This window comes from Podarcis gaigeae (assembly GCF_964106915.1).
Source record: "Podarcis gaigeae genome assembly, chromosome: 15".
In the NCBI taxonomy this organism is placed as follows: Eukaryota; Metazoa; Chordata; class Lepidosauria; order Squamata; family Lacertidae; genus Podarcis; species Podarcis gaigeae.
In genome coordinates, this window is record NC_139692.1 from 16,450,151 (window position 1) to 16,470,178 (window position 20,028).

At 48.8% G+C, this 20,028-nt stretch overlaps 2 protein-coding genes across 2 annotated transcripts; both read left to right on the plus strand.

Moving 5' to 3' along the window:
• Positions 1 to 1,296: 1,296 nt before the first annotated feature.
• UBE4A (ubiquitination factor E4A) lies at positions 1,297 to 14,825 on the plus strand. The gene is made up of 20 exons (XM_083713460.1): positions 1,297 to 1,441; positions 1,735 to 1,886; positions 2,639 to 2,815; positions 3,606 to 3,718; positions 4,327 to 4,479; positions 4,576 to 4,735; positions 4,915 to 5,117; positions 5,401 to 5,592; positions 5,964 to 6,297; positions 6,486 to 6,612; positions 7,197 to 7,504; positions 8,643 to 8,775; positions 9,874 to 10,061; positions 10,543 to 10,643; positions 10,735 to 10,848; positions 11,915 to 12,089; positions 12,174 to 12,354; positions 12,691 to 12,838; positions 13,331 to 13,488; positions 13,962 to 14,825. The coding sequence occupies exons 2-20, from the start codon at positions 1,763 to 1,765 to the stop codon at positions 14,095 to 14,097; spliced, it is 3,225 nt and encodes a 1,074-aa protein (XP_083569586.1). The 5' UTR covers positions 1,297 to 1,441; positions 1,735 to 1,762; the 3' UTR covers positions 14,098 to 14,825.
• Positions 14,826 to 17,023: 2,198 nt separating this feature from the next.
• On the plus strand, positions 17,024 to 19,765 carry ATP5MG (ATP synthase membrane subunit g). The gene is made up of 3 exons (XM_083714205.1): positions 17,024 to 17,196; positions 18,643 to 18,803; positions 19,445 to 19,765. Exons 1-3 carry the CDS (start codon positions 17,133 to 17,135, stop codon positions 19,541 to 19,543), a joined length of 324 nt encoding a protein of 107 aa, XP_083570331.1. The 5' UTR covers positions 17,024 to 17,132; the 3' UTR covers positions 19,544 to 19,765.
• The last annotated feature ends 263 nt before the right edge of the window (positions 19,766 to 20,028 follow it).

A 20,028-nucleotide genomic window follows, 5' to 3' on the forward strand; every position in this document is an offset into this window, starting at 1 on the left:
TATAGATATAGAAAGAGTGTGTATGAACTTCCACCACCACTTCTTTATGTGTGGGCAGCGGGTAAGGATGGATATGCTGCTGTCCAAACAGAGCTACACAAAAACAAAACAAAACTGGATCTCTCTCCACTGTTTCATATGAACAGCTGTCACTTTTACCTTGGTAGACCAAGTGGGAAAGCAGGGCTTCAAATACAGCCAGGAAGTCCCGCCTTCAGAAACGTGAACGGTCAGTCTGATCCTATTACAGAGCTGCGATTTCAAAGTGTTTACAGTTTAAATAACCTTCAGAGCGGTTATTGAGCTTCTGTAGCATCGGTTGCAAGCAAAAAGCAACGAAGAGGCCCGTGGCTCCTCGTGTTCCAACAAATATCCTTATGCTATAATCTTTCGGGGGCAAGAGGCCACTCCCTCGCATGCATCACCCTCAGTTGCAATTGCAGGGATATGAAACACACATCATCATATATATATAATTTTTATTAGTTTTTTTAACATATCATTTTCAACAGTAATTAAACATACTTTTACATCTTATTCAAATTTTTGACTTCCATCAATCCTGTCTGAAACACACATCATGATGGCTGTAAGCGGGGGCGGGGGACGACTTGTGTCCAGGGAAGCTGCGGGGCACGACCTCCTGCCATTCTTAGGAGAGCTGTTGCGAGTCAGAGGGGGCGATTTCCCCCTCCCAGCTGTCCCTATTCAGAGCAAACGGCCCTGCAAGCCTTTCACGAGATGTGATCCTTTGGCCACAGCCCCCTCTCTACAACTTTCGGCATGAGGACGGCAGAATGTACAGTACAGTGGTACCTCAGGTTACCGTAAATACTCAATTCGTTCCGGAGGTCCGTAATAACCTGAAACTGTTCTTAACCTGAAGCACCACTTTAGCTAATGGGGCCTCCTGCTGCCGCTGCACGATTTTGTTCTCATCCTGAAGCAAAGCACTATTTCTGGATTAGCGGAGTGTGTATGTATGTGAAGCGTATGTAACCCGAGGTACCACTGTAGTGGTTTTGGAACTGGTGTTGGCTAATTTTGAAATACTGGCGCTTACGGGTGGCAGGTTGTGGGAGAAGCAAACGTTTCCTACGAGGCGACACTCGGGTCTTCTGCTACCTTCGGGGCGCAGTGCAACGGATGGCTGCTGCCCAGCCAACAGCTGTATTAAAAAGCTTGGAGTTTACACATCTCAAAACGGGAAATAGGAAGCGAGCTAAGAACACAACCACGTAGTCCTCTTTTACTTTTTCCTATCTCTGTGGCTCTAATTTCTCTTTCCCCCCCGCCCCACCCCCATGCGTTCCCGCCTCCCCTTCTTCCAATGGTGGGGCCCGCTTCCGACCCTGTAGGATGACGTGTTGGCGCGATCCAGTGGCGTCACGCGTTGTCAAGTTTACTGACTGGGAAGTGGTCTCGAAGCGGTCGCGGACCGGTAAGCAGGCGAAGAAGCGGCGGGTCCCGTCGCTGCGAGCCTTGGGCTGGAAGGGCCAGGCCAGGCCGGTGGGGTTGACCTGGTTTGGGGGAGCCTTGGTGCGGTGCGGGTCGCTCGGCCCAGCCGGCAGGCCCTCCGTGCGCGGGAGCCGCCGTCACCGTCGCCTCCTGGCCCGGCGCTTCTGTGGCAGCTGCGGGTCAGCGGCGTCGGGCCTTCCTAGGCTCCCTCCTCGGCCCCTGGAAAGAGGACTTCTGAGGCGACCTCTGAGGCCCTTCTCTCGCTTTGGTCCCCAGCCTTGGATGGAGTTCGCCTGGCGGGGAAATGACCGACCAGGAGAACAACAACAGTATCTCCAGTAACCCCTTCGCCGCCCTCTTCGGCTCCGTCGCCGACGCCAAGCACTTCGCCGAGATCCAGAAGCAGCAGCAACTGACGCCGCCCGTTGGTGAGAGGGGGAGAGGCGGCCTCGCTTTGGGGGGGGGGGGTTTGACGCCCCTGGCCTAGGAAACATTGGGTCAGATCGAAGGTTGAATCCCGCGTGGAGGCATTGCTGAAAGCACTTGGCTGATCTTGTCTGTTCCCCCCATCCCTCCCTGTCCTTATTTTAAAAGACAGACCATTTTACCCCCCAAAAAAAGTTGGGTGTCAGTAACATAGATTGCAAGAACTAATCCAGATTTTAAGGAATTGGTGGAAAGAAGAATTGGATTAAAATGGATAAAAACTAGTAGGTGCTGAAATCCTCAGTTTTTCACTGGCTTAACTGCAGGCTTCCAAATGGAAGGGTTTTTCCTCTGCTTCAGGTTGTGCAAATCTTTGGAAGAGCAGAGAGAGTTCGTTGTGACGGGATAGTCACTGAGGCAGCCTTTCTGTGTCTTGGTTGGCCCAGATAGGCAAACAAATTGTGTTTGGGTGATAAGGTTCAAGTGGTACCCATGTGGGGCTGGCAACCAGTCTCCACGCATTTTCTAGAGGCGACAACAACATGTTTGTGATTTGTGGTAAGCTGACTTTGTGGCTGGTAGCTATATTTGCCTGATGCCTGACATGTTATCAAGAAGGCAAATCTGAGGCAAAGGCCATGCTGGTCCCTCCTTCTTCTTGACACAGAGCCCTCCAGGGCAAAAGGCCGGGGTGCATGGCTGGTGCCTGGTGGGGCCAAGTTAGGCTGCTTCTTAACTAGTTCTACTTCTCCAGTGGAGGAAACCTCGGCCAGCCAAGATGATTCTGACAACAGCGTGTCTGAAAGCCTGGATGATTGTGACTACTCCGTGGCTGAGATCAGCCGCTCATTCCGTTCCCAGCAGGAGCTCTGTGAGCAGCTCAACATCAACCACATGATCCAGAGAATCTTCCTGATCACGCTTGACAACAGTGAGTATGGGGAGTTAGTTCCTGGGATCCAGACTAGGAGGAACTCTCCGTTATACTAGGATTTTTGCAGCTTCCTGAGAGTAGAGCTGCAGTGTTCTATGGTGGCTGTAGACTCAACACAGATAATCTTCCACTTGTAGTTCCTTTTGCTGTACTATGTGCTGCAGAATCTCCTTAAGACGAACTTGGCTGTGTGCGGTTTCTCTTACACTATGCTTGTCACTGTATAAATACTTTCCTGACACATCAAGTGTGATGGCAGGGAGTAGTGTTTCCTGTAATAGTGCTGCTCTATTCTGCTGCACAATGATTTGTGTGAGGCAAGAAAACCCCTCAAGCTTGGATTCCTATGTGCATCAGTTGCCTTAAAAGTCTCTCAAACTGTTCCAAAATGCTGGAATGGCTGTGTCCCTTCAGGCATGTGCTGTGCCACTGGCACTCAATAAAACAAAGCTTAAATCTCTCCCTTCCTCTTCCCCAGTGAACTGATAAAAATAAATTCTGCCTTTAGGAAAAATGAAGTTAACGTCTTCCAAACTAGGGAGGGGGGTTATTGGGTTGTTGTTTTTATTTTGATTATATATTTTGTGGTTTTATATGTTGATTTTGTTCTATGAACCACCCTGAGACTTCTGGGTACAGGGCGGTATATAAATTCAATAAATAAATAAATAAATAGAAAGAAGGGGCGGGAGGATGATGTATGGGTTGGGGGCTTGTGCTTGTAGGGACACAGATTCATGCTTGTGGTGTTACTGATGTTACTGGTTTGATGATTCCCAACCTGCAGGTGACCCCAATCTCAAAAGTGGCAATGGGATTCCTGCACGCTGTGTGTACTTGGAGGAAATGGCAACAGACTTGGAGGATCAGGATTGGCTTGACATGGAGAATGTGGAGCAGGTATCTGTGCATATGCAAATGCAGATGATTTTTCTGCCTGACTGAGGGCTTGGCAGAGCGTCCGTGAGCCTTGGTGAAGGATGCAAGCTTTGCCCTTCAGGACACACTGTTCTCTGTGCTGATGTTCTTGAAGGACCCTTCAGCTGGATCAGTCTTGTGAATGGAAGACATTTGCCTTCTCTCCTTTTGGTAGTGCTCACTTTATAGAGCAAGACTGACTAACCTATGGACCTGCAAATGTTGTTAGACTTTAGCTTGAATAATCCTCAACCACTAGCCTTACTGGTTTGGGGCTGATGGGAGTTATAGTCCAACAACATCTGGAGGGGCACAAGTTAGCCACCCCTGTTCTAGAGCCACCAACGTTGGACTTTTTGTTTAATCAAGCAGACTTGTCTGACCTGGGTGCCTGAATCCTATCACCCATTTGCTTACAGCTCATGATAAAGTGGGTGAAGGATCTGGCCTTAGCCACAGACGTTGTCTTGGATGACCTTCTGGTCTTACTGTTTGTTTGTGATACATAGTTGGGCACTTGCTCTCTGTGGCTGGTGGGTGGGCAGGGTTGTGTACTGACCATTTATGTCTGGCTTGGCATGTCTCTCCAGGCTCTCTTTACCCGGCTACTCCTCCCTGAACCAGGGAATCACCTGATTCACATGACCTCGGCTGGCATACAGAATCTATCAGCTGAAAGAGATGCAGGGGAGAAGCACATATTTCGCTACCTCTTTGCCAGCTTCCAGAGGGCAAAGGAGGAGGTGGGTCAATGCCTCACATCCCTGTCAGCAAGTCTGACTCCCTGAGCAGAGCAGCCCAGCAGACCAGAGACAAAGTGCTCTCCTCTGTTCTCCTAGATTACCAAAGTGCCAGAGAACCTGTTGCCCTTTGCCATGCGCTGCCGAAACCTTTCTGTGTCCAACACTCGCACGGTCCTCCTCACCCCGGAGATCTATATCAACCAAAATGTCTACGAGCAGCTAGTGGACTTGATGCTGGAGTCCCTTAGAGGAGCCCGTAAGTTACAGAGGCAGAGCTGGGCACCCTAGAAGAAGATAATGGGCTACAACTGCAGGAGGTCCCTCAAAGATACCCCACCTTTTTATTATAGTTGTAAATGTGTTGGGGTGCCTGTATCTTTCTATGAGAATGCATAAAGGATTGGTGTTCACTTCTCTCCTACTCTCTTACTGTAGGCTTTGAAGATGTAACTGAGTTCCTGGAGGAAGTCATAGAAGGCCTCACTATGGATGAGGAAGTGAAGACCTTTGAGGAAGTAATGGTGCCTGTCTTTGATATCCTCTTGGGACGGATCCGAGAGCTGCACCTTTGCCAGATCCTGCTCTACTCCTACCTGGACATGCTCCTGTACTTCACTAGGCAGAAAGATATAGCAAAAGTGAGCATTTGGCTAGCCTCTTCAGGGTGCCAGGGAGCAGCAAAGCAATTAGCCATGGCCATTTTCAGCTTCCCTCCTGGGCAGAGGGGTAGTTGCTTGTTCTCTTCACTGTGAAGGAAGCATGGCCTTCCTGATTCTGTGCTGCGGTTGCAACATGCATCAATGATAGGCTGGCCAATATGGCAGAGCCATCATTCCATAAAAGGGTGTCCTTCATTCCACTTACATCGGGGCTTTACCTGTACTGGCTGACCAGCAGTACCTTCTATTTCTGTTTGTTCAGGTTTTTGTAGAGTACATCCAGCCAAAGGACCCAGCCAATGGGCAGCTCTACCAGAAGACTTTGCTGGGAGCTATCTTGAGCATCTCATGCTTGTTGAAGACCCCAGGTGTGGTAGAGAACCATGATTACTTCTTGAATCCCTCTCGGTCCAGCCCTCAGGAGATCAAGGTGCAGGAATCCAACATCCATCAGGTGTGTGGAGGTGCACATTTCATACCAGTGTAGCTTAACCAGGCAGAGTAGAGGGTACAGCGGCGGAAAATGACAGCTTCTGTCTCTTAAATTTATCTCTCTAGTGTGATTTGGTGGGTTCTTGGTTGTTCCTTAAGTCACAGATTGTCAACATCAAAGTATAGTGAAAACCTTTGCAGGAAATTCATGATGCTTGGGGTATTTGAGAAGACCAAGACCCATTAACTGCTGAAAGTTAAGGCATTTAGGAGAGAGGAGGCATAGCTCAGTGGGTAGAGCACAGATACTGCATGTGGAAGATCCCAGTTTAAGTTGACTGAGCAAGTGTGTGTGTTGTACACATCTTAAGACTTCTGATGTTTTGGTAACAGTTCATGGCTCAGTTCCATGAGAAGATCTACCAGATGCTCAAGAACCTGCTGCAGCTATCACCACAAACAAAGCACCGAATCCTGTCCTGGCTGGGAAACTGTCTCCATGCTAATGCAGGCCGCACGAAGATATGGGCCAACCAGATGCCAGAGATTTTCTTCCAGATGTATGCCTCGGATGCCTTCTTCCTGAACTTGGGGGCCGCCCTCCTCAGGCTATGCCAGCCCTTTTGTAAGCCCAGATCGCCCCGGCTCCTCACATTTGACCCTACCTACTGTGCGCTGAAAGAGCTGAATGAGGAAGAGCAACGGAGCAAGAATGTGCATATGAAAGGTGAGCCACGACTTTGCAGGTGCCCAAATCTTGTCCTCATACTCTTGGCAAGGCAGCCTGTAAGGGAGGAGGCTGTTGGCCAAGGGCAGAGGAAGAGCTGGAGGAAACCAGAGTGCTCCCATTGGCTCTGGCATCCTCCTGGTAGGTGTTGCTTGGTGGGGAAGCAATTCCTGTTAACTTCCTTCAAGGTTTGGAGAAAGAAACCTGCTTGATCCCAGCCACAACTGAGCAGGAGCCAGAGTTTGCCCCCAGCTACAACCTCGTGACGGAGAACTTGGTGTTGACCCAGTATACCCTCCATTTAGGATTTCACAGGTACTGCCTCCAGAGGGTATATGGGTGTGTGGGAATGGCAAGGCCTTGCAAGTGCCTCTTCCTTAGACACTGAAAATTTGCCTACAGCAGGATTGGGCTGTAAAAGCCTGGTTGGCAGCCTTTGCAAGCTGAGGTGACCTGAGATATCCTACTGACAGGCAAAGCCTGTAACGAGAACAGTGATATGAGAGCACCCCAATCAAATTTGTTTAAGCAGATATTGGTTTGGGGAAAGGGGATTTTACTGGTATAATGAAGAAGCTAAACCAGTAAAGCCAATGCACGTGATTTCCAGCTGTCCCCTTGAAGCCCCCCTCCTTGATGTGGAAACCCCCTCAAATCAAAGCAGCTATCAAATAAATGATTGCAAAAAGCCTCTGGATGCAGTAGTTTGTTCCAGTTTGCTGCTTGTGTGATCCAGAAAAGAGAATTGGTTCTGTTCCTGGGGAACCTGAGTTTGTTGCATCTCTAGTTCAATGGGGGAGCCTTGGACATCTCCCCCCGATACTCACAGAGGCTATCTTGTACACCCCACTTTGCTTCTGTCCTTCTGGTTAATGTATGTATTTCTGTTGCTTGTACAGGTTGCATGACCAGATGATCAAACTAAACCAAAGCCTTCACCGGCTGCAGGTGGCCTGGCGAGAGGCTCAGCAGAGCTCCAGCCCTTCAGCAGACAACCTTCGGGAGCAGTTTGAGCGTCTCATGACCATCTATCTCTCCACCAAAACAGCTATGACAGAGCCGCAGATGTTGCAGAACTGTCTTCACCTGCAGGTCTCCATGGCTGTTCTCCTGGTCCAGCTGGCCATTGGAAACCAAGGGACCGAGCTGGTAGACCTGACATTCCCTCTGTCTGAGGTGGAGAAGAATGCTCTGGCCTATGTCCCAGGTGACCAGCAAGGGCTTTCCCCTTCAGAAATGTTGGGCTTATCTCTTTGGCCTATATTGGCATCAAAAGATTTTGAACACCTCTTTTCCTCCAGCAGTTTCCTGAAAGTTAAGAGCACCCTTGCTGTTCTAGTCTGACTGATGGGCATCTAGAGAATTATAAAATATACCCTTGTGTAGTTCTCATCGGGGTTTAGTTGACCTAGAAAAGTTCTGGGATGGAGCGAAATAGTTTACAAGCAGGGGCCTATAGTTCTGCTCTCTCTGGAGCAGGCCTAGCTGGTTTATTGCAGCATCCCTGGGTAGGTAGGTAGGTGGCAGTGGTGACCATGGTCTAGGATTCTTAAGTCTGGCAACCCAAAAAACACCCACGCACTATCACTGAATTAATCGGGGCAAAACATTGCATTGGCTGTGCTTGTGTGCAGTCTATAGTTCCAGTCTAGAGATGGAAGGTTGAGGCTTCTGGAGTTGTGAAGGGAAGAGATGCTGATGTATAAGAGGGCCTGAGAATTATGCTGGCAGCAGAAACACCAGACATGGAAGCCCACACGAGCAGGCACTGAAGGCCCAGGTGGTTTTAGGCTTGACTTTGCAATTAAGGACAAATGTATCTTTTTCAAAAAAAAAAAAACCAGCTGTGCTTCCCAGGACACCACACAAAATACCTGAATTGGACATCACTTGCTGTACAGATTCCACATTGCTCTAAAAGATACCCCTGCTACATCTTAGGGACCTTCTCCCTTGGTGCCAGAAAGATGTACAATTCCAGAAGAGGAGTCTGTCTTGCTGGCAGTGATGGTGTATGCTACCTAAAAAGCTAAACTTAGAAAGACAGTGAAGTGGATGGGGGCACACAAACACATCTGTCTCTATCCTTAGATGTGAAATAGCTGCAAGTGTGCATCCATTTCCAACACCTTCCATGTTGACAAATAGGTTTCTCTTCCTGTGACCTTTAGGCAAGGCCAGGTTGTAGTGTATTGGAGTATGCTTAGTTTGACCCTGGAGAAGCTAAAATGCTGTCCTGCTCTAGGGGAGTCTTTGTACTATTAAGTAAGTTCTTTATTTCTGGTCAAGGGCTGGGTCTGAACATTCTCCCAGCAAGCACCTCATTTGGAGCTTTGTATTTGCAGAATTTTTTGCTGACAACTTGGGTGACTTCTTCATATTCTTGCGCCGCTTTGCTGATGATCTTCTGGAAACGTCAGCTGACTCCCTGGAGCACATCCTTCATTTTGTGACTATCTTCACTGGGGATGTGGACAGGTAATGGCCTCTCCAGCCACTTATCCACCTCAGTGTCCTTCATCCAGGCTTCAAGGGTGGTCACCAGTAAATATTTGGGAGTACAAAGGCAGGGAGAGAGGTTATGGCCAGATCAAATCAATCCCCTTTGAGCCATCAGTGATGCTACAGCTCCTACACCTTAGCACGGCGGTGCAGAAAGCTTAAGCCATTCAGGCAGCTGGTAATTGTTTCCTGTTCTGCCTCCCTCTGTATTCTTGAACAAAGACTGTCACCTTGAGCCGCTTTCTCCAAAGGAACAACAAGGGACTTTGAAGTCCTATCCTTACCTGTCAGGTGTGGCTTTCTGAAAATGGCGTGGCAGGCCTAAAGATACCTACAGATCCATGTTTGGTCAGTAGGTTGGAGCTTCCCCACCCTCGCTCTAACAACTATACCTACTGTTGCATTGTGAGATAGCTATTTATTTTTGTTTATTTGTTTATTCAGTTTATATCATGCACCTTCCTCCAAAGGAGCCCTGGGTGGCAAGCATGTCCGTACTCAAACAGCGCAACTGAAACTTCTAAGAACAGTTAAAAATGCCTAAAATTAATTACCTATACTCAGACTAATAATTTCAAGGTTACTGGGGACAAAACTTTCAGCCATGAAATGCCAGGGCAAACAGGAACGTTTTATTTTTTTTCATAAAAGTTAATCGTAAGGAAGACAAATGAACCTCACAAGGGAGGGTATTCCACTAAAGGGTAACTGCCACTAAGAAGGTCTTGTTTTGGGTCACCGCCAGCAATGGCACCACTAGCAGGGCTTTCCCTGCTGATTATAGGGTTATCCTCTAAGGTCCTCAGTGTCCAAGCTTTTGGGGTTTTAGGAGATCAAATTCCACATTTCCACTTGAGCCAGGAAGAAATCAGGTAACACTTGCAGAAGTTGAGGCACTTGCCTCATGGTTCTGGCATCTTCCAAGTTCTGCCCCAGTTGGTGTCTCTGAATTGCGGTCAACAGCAGACAAAGAGGAAGCCCCTAAGAAGCAAAGCTTCCAGGATATGTTGGCAGGGCTAACAGTCATCCTTGAATGTCCTCCCAGGTGGTTGATCCTCATTTGCCCTCCTGCAGGATGAAGAACCCACACCTGCGAGCCAAGCTGGCTGAAGTGTTAGAGGCTGTAATGCCTCACATGGACCAGGTGCAGAATCCCCTTGTCTCCAGTGTCTTCCATCGCAAGAGGGTCTTCTGCTCCTACCGGCATGCTGCCTACCTTGCCGAGGCACTCATCAAGGTCTTTGTGGACATTGAGTTCACTGGTAAGGGGGCGGTGGGAGAGAGGGACCTTGCTCTAGCGGTGCCACTTTCATCATCTTCCTCCTCCTTGAGCTGCTGCCATTTCCATTCCTGCTGAACAGAGCCATCCTCCCAGTCGCATGCTTTGCATCTGTGATAGCAGCGCTCAGGGGCGAGGGGGCTTTCCTTTTCTCCCAAGTCCTCTGAGCACCTTGTGCTGCACCAGACATGGGTGACGTCTCTCCCTGTACCATTCATGGCTCAGGGCACATTTTTGAGCTGTCCATGCTTTTTCTTGAGTGTAAACCATGAAAGTGGAGGGTGGAAAGAGCCAGCCCTTTGCTGTTCTCTCTGGACATTCAGTAGCACACTGCCATGCCAAGATGCAGCTTTGAAGCATGAGGAGCTGCCATATTGTGAGCAAAACATCCCTTCCTTGGTCTTGTGGTGCTGCCAGATCTTGGCATTCATTTTGGCTTGGCCTGTTCTTTTCCTCCTGCCTAGGGGATCCCCATCAGTTCGAGCAGAAGTTCAACTATCGCAGGCCTATGTACCCCATCCTCAGGTATATGTGGGGCATTGATTCCTACCGGGAAAGCATCAAGGTAAGGCTTGGGAGGTACATGAGTTGCTTCAGCCAGGACAGCAATCATCCAGGTGGGAAACATCTCTTTCTCCCCCTCCTTCTTCTTGCAGGCACTTGCCGACTATGCCTCAAAGAACCTAGAAGCAATGAATCCCCCTCTCTTTTTGCGCTTCCTAAACTTGCTCATGAATGATGCCATCTTCCTGTTGGATGAAGCCATTCAAGTAAAGCATTTTTATTTGTTTTTTGATGATGGGAGGGAGCACCAAAGAGGAAAATAAAATGGTCCCTAGATCTATGAAACAAGAATTTCTCATAGCCATGAATGGAATTGCCACCTGCAGTTACCCTGATAGTACCAGGAAGGTTGTTTGTTTGTGTGTGTGAGAGAGAGGGGGTGGGAGGAGAGTTCTTGAAAGTTCTAGGAAGATTATCTGTCTCTGAACTGATCGTTGTAAACTAGCTCAGGAGAGGGAGTGAAAGGAAGTTTCTCTGACAGCCTCTGTGCCACTAAGGCCAGTTCCCCCGAAGGGTTTGTGTGCGTGGAGACACTTTAAACCAGTGGTTCCCTAACTTTTTTGGGTCACCACCCCTTCGGTTCCATGGACTCATCCCCAGTGCCTCCCCCCCCCCTTTAAAAAGCATTATTCGAAATAGTGGTCCACTAAGGAAAATTACAACACAACGAAATTAAGAGCAGGAGCAATTAATTGCATATTTGTTCAGAGCCCAATTAAAACTGTTTAATTAATGCAACAAAATTAATGAGCAAGATCCAGTGATGCCAACTTTTCAAAGTTTGATAGTAATTTACACCTTCAGTGCCCCCCCCCCCACCAATGCCCCTTGCCTCTTAGCAGCCCCCTAGTTAATCCCACCCTCACCCCTGGGGGTGGTACCACCCACTTTGGGAAACACTGCTTTAGACCAACTTCATTTGCATTACCCATGCTTGTAAGATTCATTCCCCCTGCCCCTGCTGAATACTGTTGTGTGTTCTTCACTTGCTCTACTGCTCTTTCTCATCCTTTCCTCTGCTGGTGTGAGCTGGAGAACTCTATTCTGCCATGCCTGTCTGAAAGAACTGCATCTGGCCTGTGTTGAGGAAAGAGGCCCATTCCGGAAATTCAGTCTGGCTGATCTGTTGCTGTTGCCCCTCTCAGCTGCTGTCCACCTCCTTAATAGAAGATTGTGGAAAATGGGCCAGAGGACTACTGAGCTATGGTTACGTGTGCTTCATACACCCTCTTCCTTCTCTCCCTTTCTCCCCCACCTCAAATTGCTCTGCAGTACCTGAGTAAGATCAAGATCCAGCAGATTGAGAAGGACCGGGGTGAGTGGGATGCCCTGTCTACAGAGCTGCGGCGTGAGAAGGAAGCCAGCCTGCAGATGTTTGGGCAGCTGGCTCGCTTCCACAACATCATGTCCAATGAGACCATTGGGACCCTGGCCTTCCTGACTTCAGGTAAAGACAGAACGCTCCAGCTAGGAGTGAGGAGGGGAGCTGGGCTGTTCAGGGGACCTCACAGAGACCTGGTTTACATTGCAGAGATCAAGTCCCTCTTTGTGCACCCCTTCCTGGCTGAGCGCATTATCTCCATGCTCAACTACTTCCTGCAGCACTTGGTGGGCCCCAAAATGGGGGCTTTAAAGGTCAAAGACTTCAGCGAGTTTGACTTCAAACCCCAACAGCTGGTTTCTGACATCTGCACCATCTACTTAAATCTGGGGTATGTGTATTGGGAAGGAGAGGGCAACTTGGTGGTGGTGACAGCAGCCTTCTGAGTATCAGGGGAAATCAGTGAATGCTTTCCCCCATCATTCCCTTTTTTGGAGCATTTCATTGACCACTGGGCAGGGCCAGCTGAGCCTTTGGTCTGTCCAAGCCAAGGGCATTGGTATGCTTGTGGAAGTGTGAGAGAGCAAGAGAATGCCAAAGGTGGAAGGCTGTAAGGCAGACTGACTGGGCTTGCCTAGGGAAGAGAGCAGAGAAGCTCCCTTCCTTGCTTGAATGTGCAGAAGGGCCTTGCCGCTCCCAGTGTTGTCTCATCCCTCTTCTCTTTCAGGGACGAGGAGAACTTTTGTGCCACAGTGCCCAAGGACGGGCGATCGTATTCCCCAACTCTTTTTGCTCAGACAGTCAGAGTCCTGAAGAAGATTAACAAGCCTGGCAACATGATTGTGGCATTTAGCAACCTGGCAGAGAGGATCAAGGTGAGGGTTGGTGGAGGGGAGCTGGCGCTAGTTTCCTCCCTGCTTTCCACAAAGGAACCCTCCTTTTTGGAGAGCTGCATGTTGGTGCCTCATCCTCTACTGTTGGCATTTTGAGCTGGGCAGCTTGTGTATGCTCTTGCAAGAAGGAGGCTTTCTCTACCTAGTAGCATGTGCAAGGAGCAGACCCTCTGAGCTATAGGCTTTCACTAAGTCCCTCCATGAAAGGAAAGGCAAGGAAACAAAACTGAGTGTAGTGGGAGCATTAGCCCCTTCCATAAGCCAGAATTACATTCCTTGCTGCTTCCTGGAGCTAAGCCAGGCCCAAGAATACAACTTTGCTCTCATTTGTTGCCCTTAAACAAAGGCTCAGCGGCAACTAGTCGTCTGCTGAGCTTCTTGGGTGTGTTGGGGAGAAGTTTCCTTCTGTCATCCATCCCACCACTGACCTGAGCAGGCAGGGACCTCTCTAACAATTGTTGGGCTTTCTTCTAGTCCCTTGCAGACCGCCAACTGCAGGAAGAGGAGACCTATGCGGATGCCTGTGATGAGTTTCTGGACCCTATCATGAGTACTTTAATGATGGACCCGGTGCTGCTGCCTTCCTCTCGGGTCACTGTAGATAGATCGACAATTGCAAGGCACCTCCTAAGGTATTCACAAGGCTGGGAAGGGGTCAGGGTCAAGGCTGAACAACTGATTGCTTATCTCTTCTAGGAAAATATTAGGTGGCTTTAGCTCCAAGCACCTCCCCTTGCCCAAAGTCATTTGATGTTAAGGTAGCCCAATTTATCCCTGAGTCTGCCTCACTTAGCTCTACTGTTCCAGGCATACCCAATTTTCTAAAATAAGCAAATTCCTTTCACTACAAAAGGCTGCCTCATAGCAATGGTTGCACATTGGGAGTCTGTCAGAGCACCATATTGGGCTTCAACAACTGTGGCCAAATAAAAGGCAGTCTTGGTCTGCCAGATGACTTCCTCCTTGATTTGATATCCATCTGGTGGGGTGGCGGTGGGCCTGTGTGTCCATCTCCAAAGGTTGGTGGCACTGCCTCCTGCCCACATATCTGTGCTACTAGCTAGTCTCTCCTTTACCTGCTTCCTGGTGTTTTTTCCCCTTGTAGTGACCAGACTGATCCTTTCAACCGGAGCCCCCTCACCATGGACCAGATCAGACCAAATACTGAACTCAAGGAGCGGATCCAGCAGTGGCTCGCAGAGCGGAAGAAAGAAAAGGAGCAGTTGGAAGGGACTCTGTGACCTGGATTGTGGCCCTGGCTGGGCTTCCGCAACCCCCAGGACCTTTAAGCTGCCTGCTCCTTCCCTCTTTTGCGCTACCACTGCAGAGTTGTGAGGGGAGAAGTGTGGGGGTTCTATGGGCCTGTTTTTGGTTTTGGGTTTTTTGCCGTTAGGACTTTTGTCAGGAATCTTTAGCTGCTCCCTGCCTTTTTGGTTCACCTGCTGTCTGGTTTCCACAGCAACTGCCCTTCCCCGTATCCCTGCCCAGATAGGTTTCCCTTCTGTTGCAGCAGCATTTCTCGTGCCAGAAACTTTTTTTCTGTTTTAATGTGAAGGCAAAAGCTGCACTCTCCCCATTGGACAGACCTTTCTTTATGCAATCCTGACACTATTGGTGGAGATCTGCAACTCACTTTGGTCCACACAGGGGGACTATTATCCACCAACAGCCTTTGGTTAGAGGAAGCTGATGCCAAGAGGCTGGGTGAATGTTTGCTGTAGCATTTGCCCCCTCCCCGAGCTTGACATATCATACTGTGGTGATGAGCCCCCGTTGTTGCTTTTGCTGGCAATGACTTAAGTCTTCTGGGCTGGTGGGCCTGCGCCCAAAGCACTGTGTACATGTTCATGCAGGTGCCCTATAAATCCTGCCTGCATTTATACTGTGCCTGTTGCATGTCAATATGTATGCAGTGTGTATATAGTATGACATTCACTTTAGACCAATAAAAGTGTCAGGTGTCCATGTTTCTTTGGTGTTGTATGCCTGTTGATCCTGTAGCCACCTACCTTCAACCACTTCCTCTCTACCAGGGTCACTGCTGCAACCTTATTGGAGTTGGTGTGCTGAACATGCCCCTTGGCTGCTCTTTGTTTAACTCTTCAGTATTTCCATTTCAAAACAATTATGTATTTTTGTTTTAAATATTCTATCCTGCTCCATTTAAATGAGGTAGAGCATATACTTGATCAGCTCTCCAGAAGTAGACGCTTTTCGTATATTCTTGTTGGCTTTCCTCCCCTCCAGCCTGGTGTAGAAAACCCTAACCCTATAGAAGACTCCACAATCCTTCCTCAGGGCCTAAACACATTTAAATCTTCCCAGTGGAGATCCTACACTTTGAGCTGTCTAGCTGGTCCTGTGTAAGGAGATAAAGAGCAATAATGAAACTGCTTTCTTGAGGTCCTTGGGCTTCCTAATTTTTCTTTTCTTTCTTTTTAGGGTTGCACAACTTGTTTCCCAATATCAGTGGTGCACCAAAAGTGCTTCTTCTCACCCCCTTTCGCAGTGTGTGATATCCAGATACCCCCAAAGCAGGCAACATGCTTGTCACAGGCCCGTCTTTTTATACCCTGTGACACTTTCTTCCTCCTATCCATAGCTTCCATAACCACCTCCCCTCCTTCCAGAACTTGCCTGTATTCAGGGGTGCATTGGCTTGGAGAAATTTAATTAATTGGATAGGGCTCCATGACAGGGTCTGTCTAAATGTGTCCCACAGTATCTCCCCCTACACAATCTGTTTTTTTGAACCACTCCCCATGGAAGAAGACCTGAATTTGAAGAAGCAGGTATCTGGGGGTGGGTGGTGAAAAGCATTCTGCTACTCCCACTACATTGAAGTGGGGCACTGTGGGTGGTTTGTCTAGAATACTGTTGTTGCACTACAACTCCCATCATCCCTAGCTGGCAAGACAATGGAATGATGGAAATTGTAGTCCAAAGACAGCTAGAGACCCAAGTTTGGGAAACCCTGGCCTAGGGAGTATTCCGCCAGTGATGGATGGGGCTGTACTTTGCTGTGAAAGCTCAGATTTAGGAATGTCAGAAGCTGCCTTAAATAAAGTCAGATTTATTATGATGTCGGGTTTATAAAGTCCACCTAGCTCAGAGTTGTCTACATTGGTGGCAACTTTCCATGGTTTGAGGCAGGGATCTAAGACTTGCCTGGAAAAGTTAAGCACTGAATTTGGGGCCTTCTGCATGCAAAAAGTGCTCTTGGATCCACCTTTATCTGTACAGCCAAGTGACTGATGGTTTCAAAAACTCTTTCACGGGCACCAGCTGTTATTTAACTGTAACGCCCCCAACCCATAAAAAAAAAGTAAAAGGACCCCTGACCATTAGGTCCAGTCGTGACCAACTCTGGGGTTGCGGTGCTCATCTCGCTTTAATGGCCGAGGGAGCCGGCGTGCAGCTTCTGGGTCATGTGGCCAGCATGACTAAGCTCCTTCTGGCAAACCAGAGCAGCACACAGAAACGCCGTTTACCTTCCCGCCTATTGATCTACTTGCACTTTGACGTGCTTTCAAACTGCTAGGTTGGCAGGAGCAGGGACCAAGCAACAGGAGCTCACCCCGTCTCAGGGATTCGAACCTTCTGATCGGCAAGTCCTAGGCTCTGTGGTTTAACTCACAGCGCCACCTGCGTCCCATAACCTGCACGCAAATATCTATGTATTAGGAACGTGTGTTATGACGGCTGCCTTCTAAGGGTGCCCTCGTTGCCTGCCACTGGCTCTCTTTTCCTTTTCGGCTTTCCCTGTCCAGGCTGCGGACAAAAAGAAAAAGCCCGCTGCTACCTCTCCGGGGAAGCCAGCCTGGGGCCGCGTTCCGCTTCTGCGCGTGCGCTTCACTGGAAGCGGCTCATTGCCTTTTTTCACGGACTTCGTTCACACTCCTTCCGTCAGCGCCTGCGAAGGGCGCACGCGCACAAGCATTCTCTCCGCCCCCATAGACAGTTGTCCTCGATAAACGCCTGCTGGAAAGAAAAGAGGAAAAAATATTTTTAAAATCGCGGGTAAGGCAGCGAAGACAGCAGCCACTGAGAAAGGCCGGCAGGCACGTCCGCCCTCCCAGCAGCTCGACGGCTTCCTCCGGGCTAAGTGCGTGGGCGGCGCGAGCGAGACCGGCACAGCTTGGGCAGCTGCGGCGGGGTCCTTACACTCCGCCTGGCTGTGACCTTCAGGGGGCTTCTTTCGAGCGGCTCCTGCTTGTCCGCTGTTCCTCCTCCTCATTCCTCTCCGGTCCTCCTCCGTCCGCTGCTCGCTCCCGGGATGGCGCAGGCTGCGCAGAAGCTGGTGACGGCCATCACCACCCAAGGGCCCAAGCTTGTTTCTGGTCAGTCAGGGGACGGGCGCCGGTTCGGGCGAGTTTCCTTCAGGGGCCGCTGAAGAAGAAGCGCTTCTCTTTCGCCCGGCTGCCGCCGCTTTCCCGTCCGCGCTGGAAGAGGAAGGGCAGGCGGCGCCGGCCACGGAGCCTGCCCCCTGTTAAGGGGCGGGTGACGAGCCGTCGCCGCTCTTGGCAGGGGGCGGCCCTTCGCTTTGCCCTACTCCCGCTGCTCCTTCCCCAGCCTCGGTGCTGGGGGCGGCCGCTCCGAGAGCTGTGGGGCCGAAGGTCGGGCGGGGAAGGGGTTTCATTTGAGGCTTGCGTCGAACCGGTGAATTGCCCTAAAGGAACCTGACGTGCTGCCCTGGCTTCTGCCAAAGGAACGAGTTTGCTGCTTAGTCGCACTGTGGCTTTAAATCCCATCCCACAGTAATACCGTGCGGCAAGTAGTACTGGAGCTCATGGCAGAACATGTATACAATTTAATCAAGCATCAGTTCAATAAAACTGTTTGATATGCATGCAGTGGGACAGACCTTTGCATGCCCAGAAGAATAAGGCAGTCTTAACCTAGCATCTAAAACCATACCGAGGGCAAAGCCAGGATTTATGTTGGGAGGGTGGAAGGTAGTCAGGATTATGAGGGGGCACGATCTGTCATCATCCTCTGTCTCGCTCTGTTTAGCAGATTCGGGCTGAAATGTCTCAACAGTTGTTTTAAATTATTTTCTTTTGACCCCAGCTGCTCAGAGAAATCTGTCAAAATCTTTCTCCAATTTCTACTCTTAGTTTTTTTATTTATTGACTTGATTTAGGGGGGCCAGCTGCCACCCCTGGCTACGCCCATGAACCATACCATGATGACACCTGGCAAACAATGCCGTGCTGGGGAGGGGATTCTTACCAACGTGGCAACACTACAGAGATGGCTCTTTTCTTAGTTGCCATCACCTGTGTGGAAGCTTTACTTATTGAATGATATTCCAAACTGTTAAAGGCACTTACCATTGTTGCCGGTAGGGACCAGAATTGCACTGTTTTGCTTTACTTTAAATGCTTAAATTATTTTAAACGTACTTAAACACTCAAGTGAGTTCTGGCACTGAATTTTTGGATGCTGCAGGTTTTGACCTACATGTGTGAATAGTTACCTAGAGAGTTGGAAAAATTCCAAGTGCTGCTTTGCCCTGGTGCTTAAAAATGTGCCAGTGCTGGGGATTTGGACTACTTTTCTAACCTTGGTTATTCACTCAAGAGTTCATATTAAATGGCCATTGTGTGCAGATTGAGAACAGTGATCCCCCACTGGATGCAGGTGTTTAATGACGGTAGTTTTACCTGCTGTCAGGAAACTGCCACTTTTGGCACAGTGGGACATTAGTTTATGGTGATTTGTAGATGTCTGCTTTGCACACACCTGCTTTTGCTCTCATCTCATCCCACTCTTATCTCTTTCAGCTGCTATCACTTATTCAAAGCCTCGCCTCGCCACTTTTTTGTACTATGCTAAAGTTGAATTGGTTCCCCCAACTCCTGCTGAAATTCCTAAGGCCATTGATGGCATGAAAGGATTGCTGAAGAGCATGCAGACTGGCCGCATCAAACAGCTCACTGTCAAGGTAACTGCAAGCCAGAAGTGAAAGGTCATTACCCTAAGCTATAGCTGTTCATATCTATAATAGGTTATATCTGGCTGTATGTAAAAAGTGAACTCAGTCAATATGAAGCAAAAGACCAACTTAACATGTTGTTGGTGCTTTACCCTGATACAAACATTGTGACTCTTCTAAAACGTTACAACTTGTAAATCATTAGTTTTTGTAAAAAAAACTCCTGAGATTGTGGGCTAGGCCTCTGACATCATCCTGGCAGGTTGCTTCTTTGTCCAGAACTAACAGTGATGCCTGCAACAGTCAGTCATCAGTCTCAAAGTTGTTTGTAAACTGGCATGCAGTTGCATTTTCATTCTTTTATTGTAGGTGATGTAACCTGCAAAGCTTTACTTGGTTCATAGGAGCTCCTATTCCTGAGGCTGGAATCTTGGATGAATTTGGGGGCCGCACCCTGAAATGCTAAAATATCTGCCCCTTCTTTCTCAGTCCTGTGGAAGCATGGGCACAGATATTTTCTAGGAACTAGAGTGTGCCATGTAATGCACCCTGTCATGGATCATAAGGAAGCTTCTGGAATGGGGTTTGTGTATTGAAGGGATGATTTGCTAAAGTGGCAAAAGTTGTGAAATATTTCTCTTTTCTTTCAGGAAGCTCTGAGGAACGGCTTGGTGGCGACTGAAGTGCTAATGTGGTTTTACATCGGTGAAATCATAGGCAAACGTGGCCTGATTGGCTATGATGTTTGAAAGTTTTTGGTTTCTACTCCTAACAGTGTCGTAGTATTAAATTACAGTGCTGAGATGAAATTGTGGTGGTCTCTACAAATATCATTCAGATTGGGGCAGAATCAGATGATGGTGACATGAATGCAGACAAGGATCCCTAAAATACTCCTTCTCTTCCTCCTCCTGTTGGGGGATAGGGCGGGCACCAGTGGTTGGCTGTTCAAATAAATGCTATACAAAGAATGACTCGGAAGTGAATGGGAGTATCTCTTGATTGTTGCCCTGTATTTTGAAGTGCCTTTATACTGTCCTGATGCTAGAGTTTGTAGAAATACCAGGCTCTTAAGTTGAGGCAGTTTACCCAAATACTGTAACCTTGGCCTCTCCTGGATCCTGTTTCAGTCCAAAATTGCAGGTAGGTGGGATGATTCCCTCTGAAGCTCTACTGTTTGGGCACCCTACAACAATATAAGTTTCCTAGCAAAAACCCATTCTTCATTTTTTTC

What these genes read in the sequence shown, in the direction of transcription:
- ATP5MG (XM_083714205.1), top strand. Translation starts at nt 17,133, where the DNA reads ATGGCGCAGGCTGCGCAGAAGCTGGTGACGGCCATCACCACCCAAGGG. An exon ending in AGGGCCCAAGCTTGTTTCTG is followed by an intron (nt 17,197 to 18,642) that starts GTCAGTCAGGGG and finishes TATCTCTTTCAG; the next exon opens with CTGCTATCACTTATTCAAAG. An exon ending in TCAAACAGCTCACTGTCAAG is followed by an intron (nt 18,804 to 19,444) that starts GTAACTGCAAGC and finishes CTTTTCTTTCAG; the next exon opens with GAAGCTCTGAGGAACGGCTT.
- UBE4A (XM_083713460.1), top strand. Translation starts at nt 1,763, where the DNA reads ATGACCGACCAGGAGAACAACAACAGTATCTCCAGTAACCCCTTCGCC. An exon ending in CCTACCGGGAAAGCATCAAG is followed by an intron (nt 10,644 to 10,734) that starts GTAAGGCTTGGG and finishes TTCTTCTTGCAG; the next exon opens with GCACTTGCCGACTATGCCTC. An exon ending in CCTGGCCTTCCTGACTTCAG is followed by an intron (nt 12,090 to 12,173) that starts GTAAAGACAGAA and finishes TTTACATTGCAG; the next exon opens with AGATCAAGTCCCTCTTTGTG.